The 24,473-nt window shown below is 42.0% G+C and overlaps 1 protein-coding gene across 1 annotated transcript in view; it reads left to right on the forward strand.

The window, feature by feature from the left end:
* The window catches only part of HEPACAM2 (HEPACAM family member 2), a 45,641-nt gene that overhangs the window by 20,561 nt on the left and 607 nt on the right, over window positions 1-24,473 (forward strand). Inside the window, 5 exon segments of the mRNA XM_061586631.1 lie at window positions 2,453-2,749; window positions 22,164-22,289; window positions 22,370-22,394; window positions 22,519-22,556; window positions 23,673-23,746. Coding sequence (XP_061442615.1) covers window positions 2,453-2,749; window positions 22,164-22,289; window positions 22,370-22,394; window positions 22,519-22,556; window positions 23,673-23,746 — 560 coding nt within the window.

Consider the following 24,473-nt stretch of genomic DNA (forward strand, 5'->3'; position numbering starts at 1 on the left):
GACTGCACAGCCAAAGCTAAATAGAAGGTTTTAGTTTAGCAGGTAATTTGGGATTTTCTTTCTTTGAGTTCTGGAATTGCCCACAAAATAAGAGATCTTGAGACTGGTAAAATTGTCTCTTCTACACTATACAGCACAACCAGAAGTATAGGCTGGGTGGGAGGCAAATACATTTCCTCAGTGGAGACTGGTGGCTCAGATATCAGTGAGGCAGTGAATCCACACCAGGATTTAGTCTGAACTTTCAAGAAGCTCTCCAAGGTACAGATTCACCACCCCACTGACATTGGAGCCACCATTCTCAACTGCCTTTTCCCCTTACATACCCCTACACAGATAGCAGTAAGCTTGCTATACAGTTGGTGGTCTCACAGTTTTCTCTGTAAACTATGAAGACATATTGTACAGTAGCACCCTATACTACCCATAGTGTATCCCATTTTCTGGTGCTGAGGCAGTATGGACCTGATCCTTTCCCTGAGCATGTGCATGTAAGCACATTCTCCCCCTGAAACTCCAGGATGAGCAGGGAATAAGCACCCTATCTGCATGTGGGCAGATGCAGGCAACACTGTCAACGTACAAAATCATCATATATGTCAGAGCCAAGCCATGAGTATTACACAAATCCAACCCCAGAAGAGGGGATCTGGGCTCAGTTGCTAGAGCTGGGAAAGGCCATAGCTCAAAGCCCTGGTGGCTCAGGCATATCTAGTCCGGCATCCTGCACTCACAGTGGCCAACCAGTTGCCTATGGGAAGCCCACAAGCAGGACCTGCGTGCAGGAGCACTCTCCCCTCCTGCCATTTCCAGCAACTGGTATTCAGAAGGATATTGCCTCTGACAGTAAAGGCTCAACATAGCCATTTTGGCTAGTAATCAGCGGTAGAGCATTTGGGAGAAGACTTATAGCTCAGCAGTAGAGCATCTGCTTTGCATGCAGAAGGTTTCAGTTTCCCAGCATCTCCAGGTAGGTCTTGGAAAGACTCCCTCTATGACTGGCAGCGGCCCTCTAGGGTTTCAGTGCACACAATACTGAGATGGTCTGACTTGATATAAGGCAGTTTCCAGTGCTCCTATGGGAGTTGAAATACAGTAGATAGAAGAAACTGATCTACTAATCAGGAAAGGATTCCAGGCTGCTTGAATTCACCCCAAACCTGACTAATCCAGAAGCTACAGACTGCCTGCTAATTGCAGGGGGCCAGTGATGCATATCCCTGTTTCCTTTTGTGCCCGAAGAGGGCCCTGAGGCTTGAGCGCAAGCAGTCCTAAATCCCAGAGCCAGCCCAAGCCATTCTCAGTGCATTGTCAGGGACTATACGGTTGCTTTAATACTCATGGCCACATTGGAAAAGGATCCTCTCAGCTCATGTTTGCCTTTATTTGAAGAGAGAGTTTTATGAAGAAGCCCTGAGTAAGGCCCACTTGGATGACTGATTAGCGTGTATCTCCGAGGTTCTAGTCTATGGAGTGATTGTTCAGTAAACAAGAACCCAGCTGCAAGTACCCTAATCTCTATTTACCCTACAGCTATTCCAGAACTAATTTACTGAACTCCCCACCACCACCCCTGTAAATGGAAATCTTATGCAATTTAGCTTGCTATGTAAACAGAAGAGTTTCACCCTTGTGTAGAATGCTAAGGTTTGTACAGGTTTACATAGCTTTACATCTACTGTTCTATTGCATAACATGAAGAGATGGTCATTTCTCTTAAATTTGCTATAGCATTATAGCTAAAGATGCTTGCTTAGTGGGAACTGATACTGCCCTTAAAACATGGAATTGAGGTCACATCCTCCTGCCATGCTGGGGGCTAAAACCAGAGTAGCCAGGAAAATCCAACAACAGTCCTGAGTTTTTGGATCTAACTAATGTCTTGGGTGGGCAGGAGGGCTGAGGTCCAACCGAAACATGACATTAAATGTGTCAGTAGAAGTTGCTTTTTTGTGGAGTTTTGTTTACTGTTAATAGTCATGAGAGGGGTCATTTTTATCTTAACCACTGCTCACTGAAACAAGCCAGTTTCAAGTTGTAGTTTAAGAAACTGGGTGGTTTCAACAAACCGTAGGTTAACAGCTTGCATTTGGACATAAAGCTTAGTTGTGGTTAATCAGAAGCTTCTTAAGGCTCACTATAGGAGGATATAAGGGGTGGTGGTGAAAGCCAGAATCTCTGTGGCTCATTCTTAAAACACTAAACCAGTTTAGCATTATGTGTGACGTAGACCTTGGAGTGAAGAGAAAGTTTAAAATATTACAAAGCCTAAAATCAGCTCTGTGTAGATTTAAGATATGACTAGAAAAATAATAGTGTGTGAAAGAGAAGTATTATAATTGGAAGATTTGACATAACAGCAGCCACATGTCATGAAATTTATTTCTTTGTTGGGCTTACATTCTCTCTCTGTCTCTTTTCCACTCCCCCCATGATTGCTATATTCATTCAGATGGACCCTATGGACTTACCATAAATTCTGACAATGGCCAGAAATTAGGGGATTATTTTACGGTTGATAAAGGTGAAGCAGTCCAGCTTTACTGCTCAGCAGATTCCAATCCACCCAATAATTATTCGTGGATCCGGAGGGCAGACAACTCCACACACCTCATTAAGTATGGAAGGTCTCTGGAAGTTGGATCTGAGAAAGTGACACAAAAAACAGAAGAATACAGGTGCAGAGCTGTCAACAACATGACTGGAAAATGGAAAGAAACCCACATATTTGTGATTATTATGCCAAAAGGTAAGAATGAATGAATACATGTCAACTTACAAGACTTGTACAAAATCAAAACTGCAAGCTAAGGATGGGGGAGAAATTTGATTCAGTTTGTATTTAAAGCTAGATCTATTAAATTTGCACCTTGCAAAACAAAAGGAGAGCTGAAAACAGCCATCCTTTGAAATTCGTATTCATCTGAATTTTGTGATGCAATTCTCCAACCAAACAATCTTTTAAATACTGTATATATTAGGGAAATGCATAAGATTGAATATATTAGTGAAAATAACATACAAACATGCATTATATTAGGCGAAAATGTTTGCAAAAATGTGTATGTTAATCAAAACTGCATACAAAAATGTGTTAACAGAAATTTGAGCTAAAATACTGAAGAATTTTCATGAGGATTTTTTTTAAAAAAAGATCACAAATTGCTGCAGAAATGTGGAGAACTGAAATTATGACTGGAAAAATGAGAAACCCAAAACTCAGAAAACCCAACCATCCAATATCTTAGAAACAGAGAGGGTAGAATTCCTAAGGGCATGCCTCACCACACCTACACTGGGTTAATCATAGTTCCTTTTCTCCAAAGAGCCCTGGGAAATGTAATTTTGTGAGGGATTCCTGGGATCTATAACAGAGAGTTCTTGGCACCCTCACCAAACTACAGTTCCAGGTTTCTTTGTGGGAAATCATTACAATGCAAATACCTGTTTTATACTCAAGTATGCAACGTAGAGATGCCTTGTGTGACAGGCTTGTCTTCCTCAGCTTACAAACACTGAAGCTGTGCCTCCTTATAATGGCCAATTCATGCAATAGGATCAATACATTGAACTTCCCTTACTTACTGAATAATGACTTGAAAGAGAAACTATACAGGGACAAATAATAACTGAGCTCTGAAATTTTGCTGCTATGCACAATACCTTCCGATCCCCCCCTTTTTTCACTCCTTTTCCAAACTTGAGTTAGCTTTTAATGCAAATTCTGTGCCTGGCGTAGATGTAAATGGTATGTTAGATAATTCAGTTGTGAATGGACCAGTCAAGCAGGAGTTAACAAAGGTGGAGTGAAATCTTAGCCTATGTGACTAAAATCTTACTCCTAAACATTGCTACAACAAACATTGTTTAATCTGTCCATGAATCTGCTGCAGTATTACTATATTCTGGTCCTTCAACATCAGAATGTGCTAATGTAGTTATCATGTTTATGTAGGCATTGCAAGGCTTAAGATTCATCCACTCATACTTCAGAAGTCTGAATGTGGCCTGCAATCATAAATCAAGTTCTCTCTGCATTCTTACACTGATACATGTATTATAGTGAATGACTTAGGACAGGGTGAGGAATCTATGGTTTTCCAAATGTTGTTGGGCTACAACTCCCATAGTCTCTGATCAATGCCTATGCTAGCTGGGGCTGATGGGAGTTGTAGCCCAACAACATCTGGTTGCAGACCTTACTAGTATCTGGAAGGGAGACCACATGAGACCCATGCAAGCCTCTTTTCCAAAGGAAAAGCAGAATATAGATAGGATAAATAAATGTGAATCAACAATTCTGAAATCCTATACACCAGGGGTTCCCAAACTATGGTCTGTGTACTACCTGTGGTCCACGAGCTTCATTCCGCTGGTCTGTGGCATGTCTGCATTAAATAATCATATTTAAATTGTATTTTTTTGCTTCTTTTGTTTCTTGTATTTTATTGTATTACAATTTGAATACTATACAATTTATTTCTATATACGAGCTAAAAGCAGCAATAAAAATAAAATTAAAGATTATGCAACATCTTCACAGCACATAACAATTGCTACATCATTAAGTGGTTCGCCAAGATCCTCAGCGATTTTCAAGTGGTCCATGGGGGGGGAGTTTGGGAACCACTGCTGTGCCCACTTACTTGGAAGGGAGTAAGTCCTATTGAACTCAATGGGGATCACTCGGGAATAGATCCATACAGTATATGATTGAACTGCAAGTGTTTTAAGCAAGACAATTGCTGTTTCCTACAGGATTATAGCTGATATGTATAGATACAGAAATCCATTTGTCCTCTTTTAAAGAATTAGTTAATAAGTGTTTGAAATGCATTCTGTAGATTAGAGTAACAGTGTAAAATCTCTTCCTTCTCCCCTGCCCCAATTACTGTATGGGAAAGTATTTGGTAGAATTAAGATAATGTCTTACATACTGTCCTCTTATTAAGAAGTATACATCTTTTTCAGATAGCCATTACATTAATGTAAACTTGTTATTCAGATGTTGCCTTATAGAACAATTTGCAAGCTTATTTGGCTTCCACAACACAAAGACCTGAGCTTTATGCTTAAGATAAACATGGGCTGCAGCTGCCTATTTTGCAAAGAGATTTAATATAATCACTACAGATGACAGTTCTGTGTTTTCAAACACACTGAAAGGAAAATAGGTTACAATTTTATAGTTAAAGTAATACAGTTTGGGGGGGAGAACACCTTGATGCCTGGGAAAGAAAAACATAAACAAAGCCTTTGTGTTGCATTAGAAATAAAAATTACATATTTGCTATTTGTGGAAGTAAAACAGGACTCCATTTAACAGGATTATAAAAGTACCAATATTACTGTTTATGATGAGACTTGAAAAGCTAGCAAAATCTGCAAAATATGTATTTGTACTTTTTTCTTTGCCATTTTAGTATTTAAGTATATATTTTCAATAATATCTTAGTTAACTCATATTATTAAAAAAAGTGAGTTCATGCATATACTGTAATTAACTATCATTGGATTTTATTCAACTTATATTCAGAGTAGACCCACTGAAATTAACAAACCTAAGTTAGTCATGTCTATTAACTTGAATGGGGCTACTCTGAGTAGGACTACCTCCTATTGGGTTCACTTCACATTGGGCTCATCGTAGTTGCTGTTTATAAATGCTAGGTAAGTAAAGAAGAAAACAGCTGACATTCAGAACTTGTGGCAAGGCAACCAGTTCAGTGTGTCTGATAGAGACTTAGCTGCACAAGGCAGAGGATTCTACTTTAGCCCAGATATGTCCAGTTGTCTCATCCAGAATCATGTTCTGAATGGCAGCTGTTTTCATCTTTATTCACCTAGCATTTTGAAGCAGCTTCCAATTATGTGAGGCTAACACATGATAACACAAAGCAGGTGTCACCCTGCCTGGACCTCAAACCTGAAGCCTCCTCAGATGAAGAGGAAGGAGATCTGGACTCTCCAGCAGATCTTCACACTGCCAGTGATCCCGAGGAGCAACAGACCTGGACGTTCCTGCCCCAGGACAGAGAGTTCCCCCACCAAGTGCCTGGGTTCCTGGTCAGTTCTCGGTCCTCCCTACCATTCAATTTCCTCCATGACCATAGGAGTAGAGGAGATGGCAAGCAAGACAGGAACAGTCACCAAAGCATCTGGCTAGCTACTCATTAGGCTACTCAGGAAAATGGGAGAAGTGCATGGAAACACAAGCATGGTTGAGAGCCCAGAAGTGGGGAACCTCCAGTTCCTACAGAAGTTTCCAGTCTGAGCTGCTTCTTTCCTGAAGCAACATCTCTTATCATAGCTTCAACCTCTAGCACTCTGACCTGGGGAAAGGGACAGTAAGGGATCCTATCCTAGACTAAACTTATCCAGTCTGGCAATATAGATCCACATAACTGAGGAAAGAGGAAGTGGGATTGTAGTGTTCAAAACCTTTTTTCAGCCCGAGGGCCACATTCCCTTGTGGGCAAACTTCAGGAAGCTGCATGCCAATGGTGGGTATGATCAGAGGCAACAGTGGGAGCAGCAACAGATGTGACTCTTCCCTTTGTACACTAAGCTACATTTCAGCCATGCAAAAGTGAGCAGTTTCTACACAATTACATTCACATACAACTCCATCCAGGCAATCAAAAAGCATTATTGCAGTTCAATAACATATCCCAGCCAGGCAAAAGCACCCAAGGGGGAAGTGAAGCAGGCCAGCAAAGAGTGTAGTCTGAGAAGAGTCCCAACGTCCAGATAGACAGGTCTGGAAAGCCACATTCAGCCCCTGAACCCAAGGTTCCCTTCCTCTATCCGTAAGGATTTCACCTTCTTTGTCATTACCCTACTGAGCACACGGCTTGTACTGATGTATCTTAAGTTTGGACACCTAGAGCAGAACAGGGATTCTGCTGGTATCAACGCCACTGCCTCCCAGTATCTCAGATGTGGTGGTACAAATAGTCTTAGGCCTTAGTACTGTAGTTCTTCCAGGATTTCATGATCACCTTGATAGCCATTGGCCTGATACGCATATACAAGACCTGGAACATATTAAACTGCCTCAAAATGGCAGCACAAAAAGATACCTGCCTCCAGGTGCAGACTTTGTATTAAAGTCTGTGTGGTAAAGCCTTGATATCTCCAGTCTAGGTGGGGAAAACCAACTAGTACTTAGCATTGGTTAAATGAGTAGGAATTTAGACTGTTTCACTGAGAAAAATGTTGTTCTCTCATCTGTAGAACGCACAGCAGTGTGTGTCAATGTGTGTACAAATCAAACCTGTATAGGTGTATTAACATTAGTTCATTTGTCTGTGTATGTTAATTCAAGTGAACTAATGCATATTAAAATAGGCATTTGGCTAATATTTGGGGGGGAAATCCTTTGGTATTTCAGAACGAAATTAATAAGCATATTTTGTTTAAGGATTTAAATCAAAACTAATAATGTCATGAATGCAATTTAGTTCTAACCCATGACCTTCAGAGTTTTACAGACTATGACTAATGGTGTTATTGGTTTCTATGATGTCAATATGAGCATACTTATAAATGGAGGCAACAGTTTATGGTTCCTTATCTTGCAAAGCAAAACCTTAGATAACTAAAATAAAAAAACAAGCCATAAATATTGGAAGCATGTAGGAATTCAAGTTCAGTTCATGGCAGCCTATGCATCAGCTCAGAGAAGTAGGTAGAACTATAGGTCATGTGACTGATCTCAAGTGCAACATGCATACTGGCTGCAAAACCACTGGTGACAGCCAGTCTAGAACCGAGGAATCAAACCTCCATTTAGAAAACCCTGAACAAAGAAATGTGATGGAATGTACAAACAGAAGGTTAGAACAGTGGTTCCCAACCTGGGGGCTGGGACCCCCAGGGGGGCTGCGAAGTAATCCAGAGGGGGCAGTGAACAGTAAAGAAATGAATTATTTATTAATTTTTTAAAAAAAGTCTTCACTCCCTCTACACTGTCTGCTTTCCGCTGCCGCTGCAGATGACACCTCCCCTTGCTCCAAACGAGAGGGGAGGCCTTTTGCTGAAGCGCCAGAGTGTCTTTCAGGCGCACTAAGAGCAGGCATCTGCCTATAAAATACATGTCAGATGCCAAAGGAGGCTAGGGTGGAGCTACCAGGAAGAAGAGGGGATTACTATCACTGATTCCTGTCTCCTTGCACTGCCGCTACTGGCAACGCCCTTACTTAGAATGAGAGGAGAGGGCTTTTTGTGAAGCAAAAAGAAGCAAGCCTGCAAAGAAAGGCTGCTTTCCCCCTTCCTTCCTGACAGCCAGCCTGCCTCCCTGGGGGGAGGGGGTCACAATTTTTTTCAGCTTATAAAGGGGGTCCCGTCCTCATAAAGGTTGGGAACCACTGGTTTAGAACAGATGAAATCACTATTACATCTGCAAAACTCTTGGGTAGATTCAGATCTCTGGGAGCCTTTTGATAGCTGTTTTAGCTTTGCACATTACACCAGAAGCGTGCAAGAGGTAGGCTGAGAGTCTGTGAGGTCACCTTTATTCCTTGTAATGTGTCAATTTCCCCCCTGAACTAAAACTCACAAAGTAGACAGAAAAGTAGACACTTGTCTGCCTCCTGGTTTCTGCAGGAGGACCACTGGAGGCTGTAAGTTTGAGTGGAGGAAGAGTGGGTATGAAGGCAGGGGACAGAGCAGCTCGACACTTTCCCTTCGGAGCAGTTTTCCTCTCAAAATTGCCCTAGTCTTCCACTGGGAGGAAGGGTGGGATATAAATCTAATAAATAATAAACAAATAAACTGACCCTGGAAGGGAAAGGTATAGGAATAAAAGACGTGGGTACCCACAGATTTTTTTTCTCCCTGTGGGTGAGAAGCAAAGCAGTAGGAGAAATTTAGAGTGGCAAAATGGCCAGATGGGCAAGGGTTAAATAGCCCTTCTCCCAGGAGACATACAAAACACAAAACTGTGTGATCTCTCCTGCAATAAGATAAACCAAGTGGGCGCTCCTAGACTGTTGCTATTTTCAGGTGGGATTCAATCCAGAGCTTGGAAAATTACTTTTTTGAACTACGATGCCCATCAGCCCAATCCAGTGGCCATGCTAGCTGGGGCTGATGGGAGTTGTAGTTCAAAAAAGTAACTTTTCCAAGCTCTGATTCAATCAGATACCAGCAAATTCCGGTAGCACAATGACTGGGGGCTCTTGTGTGACAAGCCTGCTCCCCCATCCCAACTGGACCTTTTGCAGTAAGGAAACTGATGGGAAAATGCACTGGAAAGTGTGAGGTAACACTTGTTTCATGAAACATCACACAATCTCCCTGCCAACAAATCAAAATGAATGCTCAATAAATACCCAATGTTGTCTAACCTCCCCCAAAATCTTTATGCAAACAAATTAGGATGAATACTCAATAAGCAGGTTGTTTGGAAGTGACCACTGTCTTCACATCTGGAACTCATGTGAGTTCCCGTCCCTAGGAGATATGCACAAGTTCCTCCTTTCCATATCATCCTGGAAATGCAAAAAAAAATAAAAATCAGATGTGCAATTGTGCATTAATTCCCTACTGCTGCTTCTGGCATGTGGCACCCTCCATCTGGATGTTGGTTATTCTAGGATTGTAAAGTTTCTTGGCATTATTAGCAGTGCCAGAAATGAAAACACTGAACTCTTATCCATTCTGTGGCATACGGTTGCACTGTTACCAAGAGTAGTCAAATTCATTTGCAATTTTGCGAAGCCATGGCTACAGCTTATCTCTCTCTTATTTGCACTTGGCGTGATATGGGGTTATATATATTTAACTAAAGACAGACACTTGGACAGACAAATACAATTTGTACTGGCCCCAGGCAAAGTACCCACTCATGCGTATATTACAAAAGCTATATACATCACAGATATATTATATTTGGGGTGTGTATAGATGCACATAAAAGTTTAAAGAGAGAGAGACAGCAGTTGCTGCACTCTCATACTGCATTCCCTACATAGCTAGTTATACTGATTCCAGGGGAAACTGGTTCTGTGGTTTATGCAGCAGAGCCAACAGTGCACAGCACTGACTAGCCAGCAGAGCCAACAGTGCACAGCACTGACTGGCCAGCATCTGTGACATCACAATCTCTCCACTCCTTGGTTCTTCCAACCAGTTTTACATTTTAAAATTTGATTATTATTTTTTCTAAAGACACTAGCTAAACATGAAACTGAATAAACCCGGTGGAGTGGTTAGAGTATTGGGCTAGTACTGGGGACTCCCTGGGTTCAAATATCCACTCAGCCATGAAGCTCACTGGGTGACCTTGGGTTCTTTTTCAGTCTAACCTATTTCACAGGACTATTGTGAAGATAACATGAGTAGGGAAAGAGAAGCTCCCTGGAGGAAACCTGGAATAAACAGGTAGCACTTCAAAAAAAATTGCCTAATGCCAGGTGGCCCATCTGAAACATGAATGGTGCAAGTCTGGAAATCAGTGTGGAATAGCTAGTAGAACATCTATATTTAATGCAGCAAATATTAAAGTTACCTACACTGACTGATGAGAGCTAGTGTGGTGTAGTGGTTAAGGTGCTGGACTACAACCTGGGAGACCAGGGTTCGAATCCCCACACAGCCATGAAGCTCACTGGGTGACCTTGGGCCAGTCACTGCCTGTCAATCTCAGAGGAAGGCAATGGTAAACCACCTCTGAATACCATTTACCATGAAAACCCTATTCATAGGGTCGCCATAAGTCGGAATCGACTTGAAGGCAGTCCATTTTTTCACAGTGACTGATGTTTATAGGCATGTCCAGACACTCCCTTTATTCCTCTAATCTAACATGTGTAATATATGCTCACCTTTGAGGACACAGTACATGTGTTATCCTTTTGCTAAAAACAAGAGAAACCACTGATTTTGCAAAGATTTAAATAAATGTTATGGGCCTTGGTGCTTTCCTGATTTTACCCATGTCCCAGTCAATGTTTTTTAGGGTGGGGCATTATTCCACATATCAAAAACGCAAAAGAGAAGCCCTCAATCAGATGTGATGCTAAACAAATGTTCTGAGTTCAGTTCAGATTTTGCTCTCAAATTCCTGTGCCCACACAAGAAACATTTGTCTCATCCTGGTGCCCCAGTTATGGTGCCTGATGTGGGTCTTGTTAAAGTGGCCTAACACTATTTACCTGTCTCCTGAGAACTGTAATTCGATAGGGTGGGGAGGGATAGGATCTCTTAACTGATCAAACAAGCCTTCTGCAAGGACTGTCAAGGCAGACTATGGATGAGGAAATTCACTTCAGTTCATGTTTAAAGTCAAATCTACCTAATTTGCACTTTCTGAAACACTATAAGAACCGAAAGACATCTATGCTTCTAAATTTGCACTTCTCTGAATTTTACAACGTCATTATCCAGCTCTATATGTGTGCGTGTGTGTGTGTGTGTGTGTGTGTGTGATGTGCCTTCAAGTCAATTATGACTTATGGCGACCCTATGAATCAGCAACCTCCAATAGCATCTGTTGTAAACCACCCTGTTCAGATCTTGTAAGTTCAGGTCCATGGCTTCCTTTATGGAGTCAATAAATCTCTTGTTTGCTCTTTCTCTTTTTCTACTCCCTTCTGTTTTTCCCAGTACTATTGTCGTTTCTAGTGAATCATGTCTTCTCGTTATATGTCCAGAGTATGATAACCTCAGTTTCATCATTTTAGCTTCTAGTAATAGTTCTGGTTTAATTTGTTCTAACACCCAATTATTTGTCTTTTTCGCAGTCCATGGTATGCACAAAACTCTCCTCCAGCACCACATTTCAAATGAGCTGATTCTTCTCTTGTCCACTTTTTTCACTATCCAGCTTTCACATCTGTACATAGAGATTGGGAATACCATGGTCTGAATAATCCTGTCTTTGCTGTTCAGTGTACATCTTTGCATTTGAGAATTTTTTCTAGTTCTCTCATAGATGCCCTCCCCAGTCCTAGCCGTCTTCTGATTTCTTGATTATTGTCTCCATTTTGATTAATGACTGTGCCAAGGTATTGATAATCTTTGAGTAGTTCAATGTCCTCATTGTCAGCTTTGAAGTTACATACACCTTCTGTTTTCATTACTTTAGTTTTCTTGACGTTCAGCTGTAGTCCTGCTTTTGTACTTTCCTCTTTAAGTTTCATCAGCATTCGTTTCAGATCATTACTGGTTTCTGCTAGTAGTATGGTATTGTCTGCATATCTTAAATTATTGATATTTCTCCCTCCAATTTTCACACCTCCTTCATCTTTGTCCAAACCCACTTTCCGTATGGTATGTTCTGCATATAGATTAAACAAATAGAGTGATAAAATACACCCCTGTCTCACACACTTCCTGATGGGGAACCAATCGGTTTCTCCATATTCTGTCCTTATAGTAGCCTCTTGTCCAGAGTATAGGTTGTGCATCAGAACAATCAGATGCTGTGGCACCCCCATTTCTTTTAAAGCATTCCATAGTTTTTCATGATCTACATAATCAAAGGCTTTGCTGTAATCTGTAAAAGCATGATTTTCTTCGGAAATTCCTTAGTCCGTTCCATTATCCAACGTATGTTTGCGATATGATCTCTGGTACCTCTTCCCTTTCTAAATCCAGCTTGGACATCTGGCATTTCTCACTCCATATATGGTAAGAGCCTTTGTTGTAGAATCTTGAGCATTACTTGCATGGGATATTAAGGCAATAGTTCGATAATTATGATTCCCTTTCTTTGGAATTGGGATGTATATTGAAAGGTTCCAGTCTGTGGGCCATTGTTTCTTTTCCATATTTGTTGACAAATTTTTGTCAAAATTTGGACAAATTTCATCTCAATAGCTTGTAGCAACTCTATTGGTTCCTGCCATTGGTTCCTGGTTATTTGTTTCTTCCAAGTATTTTAAGAGCAGCTTTCACCTCACATTCTAACATTTCTGGTTCTTTATCATATGGTTCCTCCATGAAGGAATCCGTCATCCTTGCATCTCTTTTATAGAGTTCTTCAGTGTATTGCTTCCATTTTCCTTTTATTTCATCTTGGTCAGTCAGTGTGCTCCCCTGTTGATTATTCAACATCCCTACTCTTGGTATAAATTTCCCTTTCATTTCTCTAATCTTTTGGAACAGGCCTCTTGTTCTACCTTTTTTGTTGTCGTCTTCTATTTCTATATAATAACTATTGTAATAGTTTTCTTTGTCCTTACGTACTAGTCGGTGTATTGTTGCATTTAGGGTTCTGACCGTGTTTCTGTCTCCTTTTGCTTTTGCTTTTCTTCTCTCTTTAACCATTTTAAGAGTTTCATTAGTCATCCATTGAGGTCTTTCTTTTTATTTAGAGGTATTGTCTTTTTGCATTCTTCCCTGATATTGTCTTTGACTTCACTCCATAGTTCTTCTGGTTCTCTATCAGCTAGGTTTAAAGCCTCACATCTCTTCCTTATTTGATCTTTAAATTCTTCTGGGATGTTATTTAGATTTCTATTTTGGCATTATGATTGCATTGTTGTTGTTCTTTAGCTTTACTCTGATTTTCAATATTACCAGTTCATTATCTGTACCGCAGTCTGCTCCTGGTCTTGTTTTTGCAAAAAGTATGGAACTTCTCCATCTTCTTCTACCAATTATATAATCAATTTGATTCCTATATTGACCATTTGGTGATGTCCATGTGTACTGTCATCTTTACGGTTGCTCAAAAAATGTGTTCGCAAGAAACAAATTATTGGCTTCACACAATTCAATAAGTCTTTCTCCTGCTTCATTTCTGTCTCCTAAGCCCCATTTTCCCACAAGTCCTAGTTCTTCTCTGTTCCCTACTTTTGCATTCCAATCCCCCCTGATTATCAGCACATCTTGTTTTGGTGTGTGATCAATTTCTTCCTCTACTTCTGCATTAAAACTCTCAATTTCCTCTTCTTCTGTGTTTGCCGTTGGAGCATAGACTTGGATGATGGTTATGTTGATAGGTTTCCTGTTAAGTCTCATTGATATCACTCGCTCAGACCTTGCATTATAGCTTCTAACTGCTTCTGCTACATCACTTCTCACTATTAGAGCAACCCCGTTTCTTCTTGATTTATCATTTCCTGCATAAAATATTTTGTAGTTGCCTGATTGAAAATGTCCCATTCCCGTCCATTTTAATTCACTCATGCCAAGTATTGTAATGTTGATATGTTCCATTTCTTGCTTGACAATTTCTGACTTTCCCTGCTTCATGCTTCTCACATTCCATGTTCCTGTTGTGTACGTTGTACAACTCCAGACTCTCCTTTCACATCTTTGCACATCAGCCTCTGGGCTTCCTTTTGGCTTTGACCCAGTGGCGTCATTAGTCACAGCGCTACTTGTATTGTTCATTGTTCTTCCCCAGTAACTCACTGAGTGTCATCTGATCTGGGGTTTTTCCTCCTCATCTTCCAGCACTTTCTCGGGTTGCATTTTGGATAGTCTATTCATAGGGTTTTCTTGGTAAAAGGTATTCAGAGGTGGTTTACCATTGCGTTCCTTTGAGTTTGGATGCATCTTAGTCTGGTGTCTCAGCTTTGACCATTCCGCCTTGGGTGCCCCTGCTAGGAGCCTAGCCTCTTGGTCTAGACTCCTGATGGCATTGCTGTCAGCTTCTTTGACACTCCCAAACCCCCTCACCATGTTAGGTGTGCATCCTAGAGGGGGTCCAGCCAAGTAATATGTACAAAAATGCATATACTAGGATAAAGGGTGCCTAAAATGCATTTATTAGTGAAAATAACATTAAAATGCATTCTGTTCAGGAACATATAGATATTAGGGAAAATACATTTTGCAAAAATGTGTTTAAGGCAAGATTGTATACAAAAAATGGAGCAATTAGCACTAAAATGCTGATGAGTTTTCATCAGATTTTTTTTTAAAAAAATCAGAAAGATGAGAAAATGTGGAAAACTGAATCTTAAGATTGGAAGAATGAGAAAATGAAGTGGCCAGCTTCGCCTATCCCCTAAGGGAGATACAAAGTGTCAAGTGATCATGGTGGGAGGTGGACTGAAATTCAAATAAAACATAGTTACATTTGGTCTCTCGACCTAGTAAATAGCTTAGCTTGCATGAAGGAACACAATCAATTAACCTACTTAGGTAACCTCTTTAACTAAATTAATACTTTTAAAGTTTATATACTGTATAAATAAGTTTAAGTTTATATATGAATATATAATGAAACATAAAGCAAGTCCTATCTGTAAATATAACATGTAGCTAAACGATGAACCTACGTAGCTAACAACTTCAAATATATAACCAGATTAAATGAATACATTAATATTTCAAAAACAAGCCATCTTCTCTGTATAACCCACAATGCACCCCCAGCTGTCCCAACAGCTGTTAGATAGGAAAAGCAGCAACTGAGCTGACATCAGGTGCGACTCAGAGCCTTGTAAAGTAAGCACCATGATGGCCTTAGAGGTGTTATGCATGCGTTTTTTTTAAAAGAGCATATCCCACTGCAACAGCCTGCAGGGCAGCTTACAAACATGAATCAAGATCACAGCGGTAGATAACCACCCTTTTTGGCTGGCTTGCTGCTAAGCTGGTGGTTGCCTCAAGTGCCAAAGCAAGGGAAGTAAGGAGTTTGGGTATTTGAGGGAGGGAGGTGTGCCCTCAGCAACAAGACAAGAACTAAGCAGGAAGAGTCAAGGGTCCAAGCTTTCACTTCACAGGGCAATAATAATGGATAGCCAATATGGTGCCCTCCAGACGTTGTTGGACTACAGCTCCCATCAGCCCCAGACAGCATGGCCAATGGTCAGTGATGATGGGGGATGAGGTTCAACAATATCTGCAGCAAACTATGTTGGTTATCCCTGATCTATGGGGACCCCAGTGAAATAAAAGGTAGAGCATCTCAACAAAAACTAGAGTAAGGGCTGATGTTCATCTGAACTGAATGTCACAGTGACTGTTGTTGATGGAGATGAACTTGTTGATGGAAACAGTCAGTACATGCATAGTGGAGGAGAGCAACATTATCCTGGGTGCAAGGCTATGTCCCCCTGTAGGGAGCGCTCTTTTTGTCCTTGCATTAGAATAACTTCCTTTTGCTGGACTGGGGCACTTCCCTGTATGTGGTGTGGAGAATTAAAGAGAGATTTATTTATTTAAAATATTTCTATCCCGCCCTTCTACCCTATAATAGGGCACTCAGAGTGGCTTACAAAAATAAAATAAAATACGTACATAATAAAATTGTAAACAATAAAATCACGAAAACATTAAAATAAATTAAAATACATAAAATACAATAAAAATACAATACACACACACATATACATATATACAGGGAGTGGTACTAGAGGGGACTACAAGGGTATAATTTAACATAGAGGACATAAAATCATAAAATCAGTGTCAGGCTCTACCTTCAGTTTCTCCCAAAGGCTCTCCGGAACAAGATTGTTTTCAGAAGTCTCTGGAAAAACATCAGGGAGGGAGCAGACCGGACTTCTTGGGGTAGGGTATTCCAAAGCTTGGGGGCCACAGCTGAAAAAGTTCTCTCCCACGTGCCTGTCAGTCTAACATCTTTCACTCCAGGCACTCAGAGGAGACCAGAGGCAGATGGTCTTAAATCCCAGGCAGGTACATATCGGCGTAAGCAGTCCCTCAGGTACATTGGTCCAAGGCCGTTTAGGGCTTTAAAAGTCAGAACCAGCACTTTGAATTGGGCCCGGAAACAAATTGGGAGCCAGTGTAGTCGATAAAGCACAGGGGTGATATGCTCCCTGCACCGTGCTCCAGTTAACATTCTGGCTGCTGCATTTTGATCCAACTGCAATTTCTGAACCATTTTCAAAGGAAGCCCCACATAGAGTGTGTTACAGTAATCAAGCCTCGATGTCACCAATGCACGTGTCACTGTGGCCAAGTCAACTGCCTCCAGGAACAGATGCAGCTGGTAGTTGGCCAAAAGCACTCCTGGCTACCGCAGCCACCTCATATTCAACCAGCAGTGCAGGATCCAGGAGGACTCCCAAACTGCGGACCTGCTCCTTCAAGGGGAGTGCAACCCCATCCAGAATAGGTTGCAACCCTATCCCTGAGGCAGTTTTCCCCTTGATCTGCAGTACTTCCATCTTGTCTGGATTAAGTTTCAGTTTGTTAGCCCACATCCAGCCCTTCACAGCTTCCAGGCACCGGTTTACGATGAGCACTCCCTCCCTACAATCAGGTGGTAGGGAGAGAGAGGCTGTGTCATCAGCATATTGATGACATTGTACTCCAAATCTCTTGATGACCTCTCCCAGTGGTTTCATATAAATGTTAAAGAGCATGGGAGACAGAATGGAACCTTGCGGTACCCCACAGGCCAATGGCCAGGGGGTCGAGCAGTAGTCTCCCAGCACCACTTTCTGGGTCCTGTCCGTCAGGTAGGACCGGAGCCACCATAAAACAGTGCCTCCCAATCCCATTCCAGCTAGACAGCCCAGAAGGATTCCATGGTCGATCGTATCGAAGGCTGCCGAGAGGTCCAGCAGCACCAACAGGGATGCGCTCCCCCTGTCTGATGCCCGGCGCAGGTCATCAAGCAGGGCGACCAAGGCAGTCTCTTTCCCATGACCAGGTCTGAAGCCTGATTGAAAAGGATCTAGATAATCTGATTCATCCAGGAAAACTTGGAGCTGAGCAGCCACTACTCTTTCAATCACCTTGCCCAGAAAGGGGAGATTAGAGATTGGGCAGAAGTTGTTAAGATCTGCAGGGTCTAATGAAGGCTTTTTTTTAGCAAAGGTCTTATCACAGCCTCTTTCAACAATGTTGGCATAGAACCTTCCCTTAGGGAGGTGTAAATTAAATATGCCAACCAGTCAGCCACTCCCCCTCTGGCTGATTTGATTAACCAGGATGGGCAAGGGTCAAGGGAACAAGTTGTGGCCCTCGATTCTCCCAGAATCCTGTCCACATCCTTAGGCTTTACAAGCTGAAATGTATCCATAGAAAAATGACCAGAGGAAGCTTCAAGGACATCTGGCACAACTGTAGTTAAAGAGGAGTCCAAGTCAGTCCGAATGCAAGCAATTTTATCTGCAAAGTGCCTTGCAAACATGTCACAGCGAGTGACTGAGGGCTCAGAGTCTAATGTAGGGCCAGAGCCCCAAAGTCCCAGGACCACCCGGAAAAGCATCTCCGGACAACACTGAGCAGACTCAATGGTGGCAGAGAAGTGCACTTTCTTTGCTGCCATCACTGCCACATGATAGGCTCAAAAATGAGCTCTAGCCTGTGTTCGATTGCAAGTGGACTGAGTTTTTCTCCATCGTCGCTCTAGCCGTCATCCCTGCCTTTTCATCAGGCCCAAGGTTTGAGTAAACCAAGGTGTATTATGGGCCTTTCCTGGTGGGAGGTGGCGCTTTGGAGCAATAGTGTCCACCGCCCGGGTCACCTCTGTATTCCAGAGATTGACCAGGGCTTCGGCAGTATCACCAGCCATGCTGTGAATATCCCCCAGAGCATTCAGGAAACCATCTGGATCCATGAGTCTCTGGGGCGGACCATCTTAATTGGCCCTTCACAGATTACCAGGGGCACAAAGTCTAAACCTTGTCAGGTGATGATCTGTCCATGACAACGGAGTCACTAAGAACCCCTCCACCCTCAGATCACCTTCCTGTCCTGAACAAAACACAAGAGATAGCTGTCTGCAATTCTGTAGCATGAATACACATTCAAACAAATACAATAATGAAAAGCTGTAAGAGCAGAGAACTTTTTCTTTATATTAGCACATGTCGAAATATACCCTAATTTCATGTGTTTGCAATGCTAACTTTCTAGTCCTTCTGAAGCCCAGTCCTCAGTCACTGTTTGCATACAAATATAAGGAGAGCCTTCTGTGACGTCCTTCCCTACCTGTGACCACTAGTGATGTCTTACCACTGTCAGGCCCACCTTGTGATGTGCAGCCCACCTCTGGTCACCCCCAGTCAGGAACGTCAGGTTTATGTTTACCTTTCACCACACTAGATCTCAAAAGATCCCCCTGTTAGGCCACACTACCCAACACTCTGTATCCCTTATAGCCTATAGACTGTGCCTTAGTCTCTGCCTGGCTATCTCGATACCTTGTGTCTATGGGTATAGGTAATTCCCAACCCCCCCTGCAGCCTCTTGCCTCTGAAGCTTACAGCTCTGGGTTTCTCTGTGGTACTGGATACAATATCTTTTCCTCCGCCGCTGCCACCGTTCGATACAATTACTTTTCAGCCTTGGTTACTCTGCCATCCCCCTCAGTCTGTGTATCCCAGCTGAAGAATCAGGCTTTTAGTAAACCAAGAAATATTTATTAAGCATTAGAAATAACAAGATTACTTAAGACTTTGTTTACAAGTGTATGGTTTCATATATGTTCTCTTATGTACTTTACTTCCTAATAATTGCCTCAGAACTCCTATTTCACTCTCTCAACAGCCACCTTATACTCTCCACACCAACCTCTCCAACACACCATCAACACACCACCAAAACACCAACACCACCAAAACACCACCTCCCAGATTCAACCGTCATCCTCTCATTTATACTTCCAGCCATTCAAATGCTCAGCCAATCATCCAGTATTCTACAGCCCATATACTCCCCCTCCTCACTCACTCCACTTACCATATGTCTTATACTAAACCAGCACTTACCATATTTACATTACAATCAGGAACATCACACCTTCATCTAGTTCCATGCTCTGTTTTCAACAGTGGCCTGACAGATGGTTCCAGAAAGCTTACCAACAGGACATGAATACTACAGGTCTCCCCTGGATATGAGGGGCGGCACTAGCACTTGGTGTTCTTCAGCAGCTGCCAGGGCACTGTGTTGATGCCAACATGCCTCCCTTAAATTTTTCATTAGCCTGGCACTCTGAACTGTGCCAGAATCTAGTCACCCTTATGATATCCCCACAATGCTCCTGACCTAGCGTTGCACTGCTTTCTGTTTCCCTTAGAGATTCCAAAACCATCTCACCTCCCCAGCTGCCACCATTTTTACTGTCAAACATTTGGAGAAGACGGCATCTAGTCACAAGCTATAAAGCAACAGAGTGTTGCTGTTCTCCCTTTGCCTAAAAGCGGGATCCAGGGACATCCACAAATGACCCAAGGGAGTAACTGCGAGGGAGGGGGAGAGAGAAGTCGGCTGCCTTGTTGGTTTCAAAACTGTTGGGTCATCACTGCCCTGCTCCGTCCACTGGTGTGAGTAGGGAGTCAATACAATAAAAAAGTGAATAAAAATTCATACTTCACTGACCCTTTACAGGGCCCTTGGTTTTGTTCAGATGCAGTACTTTAAATAAATATCCCATAATCCTTTGCTTCAATGACAAATAAAAATGTGTTCAGTAGGGTGCAGGTCCATTTCAAACTGCACCCGGGCAAAATGGTCTAGCTGCATTCTAAGGACACTAGTGTGCAGGTAGCCTCTACCTGCTCCCTGCCTTTTCGCAGTTCCAGGCAGCTACTAGGATCTTTTGCTCACCCCTCCAACTCAGCCAGAAGTAATGAGAGTGAAACTTGAGTGCCCTCTAGTGGCCACTAGCAACCATAGTAAGGGCAGTAAATGAGGACACCCAGAGAACAGTGCCAACCTGCAATAATAAAGCTGGGAAGCTTTTCTTAAATATAATGAAAGCAGAGTCACAGATTACTAGAAAATATCCTAATAAGACAGCCAGTGTGGGAGACCAGGATTTAAATCTCCACTCGGCCATGAAGCTCACTGGCTGACCTTGGGCCAGTCACTCTCTCTTAGCCTAACCTACCTCAAAGGGTTGTTGTGAGGATAAAATGGGGAAACATGTACACCGCTTGGAGCTCCTTGGAGGAAAGGTAGGATATAAATGCAATAATAAATAAAAGAAAATAAATACAGTGACTTGCCCAGCCTAGGTGAATGGACAGCTATCGGCATTCCTGTATAAAGCAGAATTAAAACAAATTCAGCATAGATTTTGTGAATTAACCCTGCTAAAAAGGAAACTATCAACAAATTATAATATTTCATCTAAAAAAATCATTATAGTAGATTCCACGGTTATACTGTTATTACTGCTGACTGACACTAGCAGCCTGCAAAGTAAGATATATGGCTAACCATTCCTATCTCTGCACAGAATCAGGTTGGAGCATTATCTACTTTTTTTTCCTATTCATACTTCACCGATCCTTTATAGCACCCTTGGTTTTGTTCAGATGCAGTAAGTTAAATAAATATCCCATAATCCTTTGCTTCAATGAAAACAACCATGAGAAAGGAAGAAAGAGAGCAGCAAAGCACTAACATTCCTTGCTGCAAATTTTGAAAAACAATGCAAATGCCACAGCTGACTCAAGACCGGACCAAATAAACTTCATGCTATGCAACTCTGATCTCAAAACGGCTGTGGTCCCTGGTTTCAGTTGTCTGCTGGTGTTCCCCAGAACTGCTTCCCTCCATGCCAAGTGGAGGCTAGTCCAGGAGGGCGAATGGGGCACTGCCCCACCAACCTCAGTTTGTTCTTAGCCATCCCCCACTTGCCTAACTTCTTACATGCTACCAGTCCAGGGGATGATACTGATTGCCAGCTTCCTCCTTGGTATTGGTGCTGCCAGTGGATAGCTCAGCAGGGGGGAGGCTGGGAACAACAGTAGAATTTGTTGGCTCTGACTCCACCTCCTGTTCGCTTCTCTGCCTTCCGCCCCACCAGTCCGAACGGGCACCAGCCTCCACTGGTCCATGCACATATTCACAGAACATATTTGTTCCTACTGTTGCCACATTACAGACCCTCTTGATCTTGATTCACTCTGGGACCAGGCCAAATGAAGGAATCAAGGAATTATCTGCTCCTGTTTGCAATGCAAGGCAAGTCAGAGAAGAATCAATATTTTATTTATTTAAATTTATGTCCTGCCCTTCCTCCCAGTAGGAGCCCAGGGTGGCAAGTTTGGATGTTGCAGGGTCAGCTAAATCGTACTTGACCAGTATTTTCCGCTGGAGACATGCAGACATTAAAGTAGACAAAACAGTTCCAGGAATACTGTATTTATACAATTTAAACAGCAGTAACATTCTAGTTCCAAAGCCCTATTGTGTGCAATACTTTGCGTGATATGCCTGCCCAGAATGCGAAGTGTAATTAAGTTATCAACTTCTGTTCTTCTCTGACACAGGACTGGAGCAGCTGGCCCAAAAAGGAAAATACTTGTCACCACTAGGAATAATAACTGGAATTTCCTTATTTTTGATAGTATCAATGTGCTTTCTAACATTATGGAAAAGATTTCAGCCTCATAAAGGTATGTCAATGCCCAAATAAATCCAGAGGTTCTTTAAACGATAGCACAAAGGGCTGATTTTTCTCTGTCTCTTTTTCTAGTTCTACAGCAGAAGCTTCAGACCAGGTAGAAAACATCATTATTCTTTGTCCGTCAACCCTGCATGATGCTTTTTCAAGATAAACAGCATCTTCTTGCTACCTACTGATTCTGCACTGAATTTTATCTGGATTTTTGTTTAATATTTTAGGCCTGAAGCAGATTACAGAAAAGCACAAACAATTTCAGGTAATATGATAGAAATTACTGGATGGAAATAGATCCCTTTAGAACCTGTAGGGGGGTTCATTCATGAAAATCTGGAGGGGAGAGGAGACAAGCAAAAGGCCAAACTAGACAACTGGAGATTAATGATTAGATCTTCCAGCATATTTTTTTTCCTTAAAAGCAACCTCTGGAGAGAAATGCTAACTGGACTGAAGCTGCACTGCGGTGGAGAGCTGGGTTAACCTTTTTACACCTCTTGTTTTCCTAATCTAAACTGTACATGAATCTACTATACACCCTAGTGGGGAACATATTCACCTGGGGTTCCCATCATGGATCCTATGGGCACCACAGTGCCCTCAGACACTCTCCTTGGTGCCCACCAAGGGTCTCCAGACCTTCCCAAAGTTTTTAAATTGAGTTTTGTTTGTTTGGTGGGGTGAGGATTGCCTACTTTTGGAGTAGGAAAACGTTGCTTGCTTTTTTTTACCTGTGTTATATTTGCTTTGGAGTGTTTTGCCTGTCGTGGGGGATTCTGAGCATCACCCATTTTCCTCCTGCAAAATGGGTATGTTGAGGTGCCCACAACAGTTTCTTTGATTTCCAAATGTGCCCCTGACCCCAAAAAGGTTGGAGCTTCCTGACATACACCCTCATCCAGTGTCACAGCCCCAGTCCAATACAGAAATGCTTTTAAGAAAAGATAGAAAGGTAGGGAGATCTACTCACAGATCTCACATGTCTCATTTAATTTGGCACAGAATTTTTTGTGCTGAAGGAGAGAGGAAAATGTGATGCAAGACTCATGCCTTGATTCCTATAGCACACGGTCTTTTTGTGCTTCATTTCTCTGAGCCATTAGGAGTAGTTACTTGCTTCCCTAGTCTCCTCCCTCTTTTCATATCGTGTCCCATTTGGCTGGATTTGCCTAATTTCCATTTCTCTGCTCTGGTGTCTCTATGGCCTGATTATTTGTTGTGCTTCTTTATTTTCTCCAGTCCTCAAGCGTCTCACACCCACTCACTCAAGCAACCTACTTCTGCATAGTTGAGAATCTTTTATCACACAGTCAACAATCCCAGAGAATGCAATTGTCCATAATTAATTTTTTTCTTCATTTAAATATCTGCACTTTAGGGCATGAAAATGCATTAGATGATTTTGGAATATATGAATTTGTTGCATTTCCTGACCCTGCAGGAATTTCAAGGGTAAGTGCTTCCATAATCAAGAATTATATCTATGTAGTAGAGATATTTGAAAGGTCATTGCCACCTTCATATATTTTCACAGTAACAGAAATGGCTCTGAGTTTAAAGGTTTCCAAAACCAGAACACAGAAATATACATTCATAAAGAAGGAAAGCAGCTAATTTTAGCAACACTAAATCAGGCTCTTGGATTCCGGTTTGTGTCTTTCGCTGCTACTTCTTCATTCCAAGAGTGTAATAACCACTTCCTAAATCTTCTGAGCTTCTGGTCACATGAAAAAGCTACAGAATGTATAAAACCAGTGTGGTATAGTGGTAAGAGTTTTGTCCTAGGACTCTGAAGAGCCAGCTTCAAATCCCCACTCAGCTAAGAAACTCACTGGGTGACTTGGGGTCAATTACCCTCTCTCACTCTAGCCTGCCTTGCAGGGTCAGTGTGAGGATAAAATGAGTGAGAGGAGAATAATATACGCTGCCTTTAGACCCTTGGAGGAAAGGGAGGATCTAAATGTAACAAATAAATAAATGCTGTAATGTGCATTGATGAAAACATACCTTGCAGAAAAGGGAGGGGAAGTTAGACAAGGACCAAATTCGACTTGATACATGAGATCCGGTCTGTTTCCTTTGTTGTTACTTCTTCATTCTACTTCCTCAGTCTTATGAACTTTAAGTCACACTGAGAAACCACAAAGTGCCTAAATGTGCATAGACAGAATTCATCTAG

Source organism: Rhineura floridana, chromosome 10, assembly GCF_030035675.1.
Source record: "Rhineura floridana isolate rRhiFlo1 chromosome 10, rRhiFlo1.hap2, whole genome shotgun sequence".
In the NCBI taxonomy this organism is placed as follows: domain Eukaryota; kingdom Metazoa; phylum Chordata; class Lepidosauria; order Squamata; family Rhineuridae; genus Rhineura; species Rhineura floridana.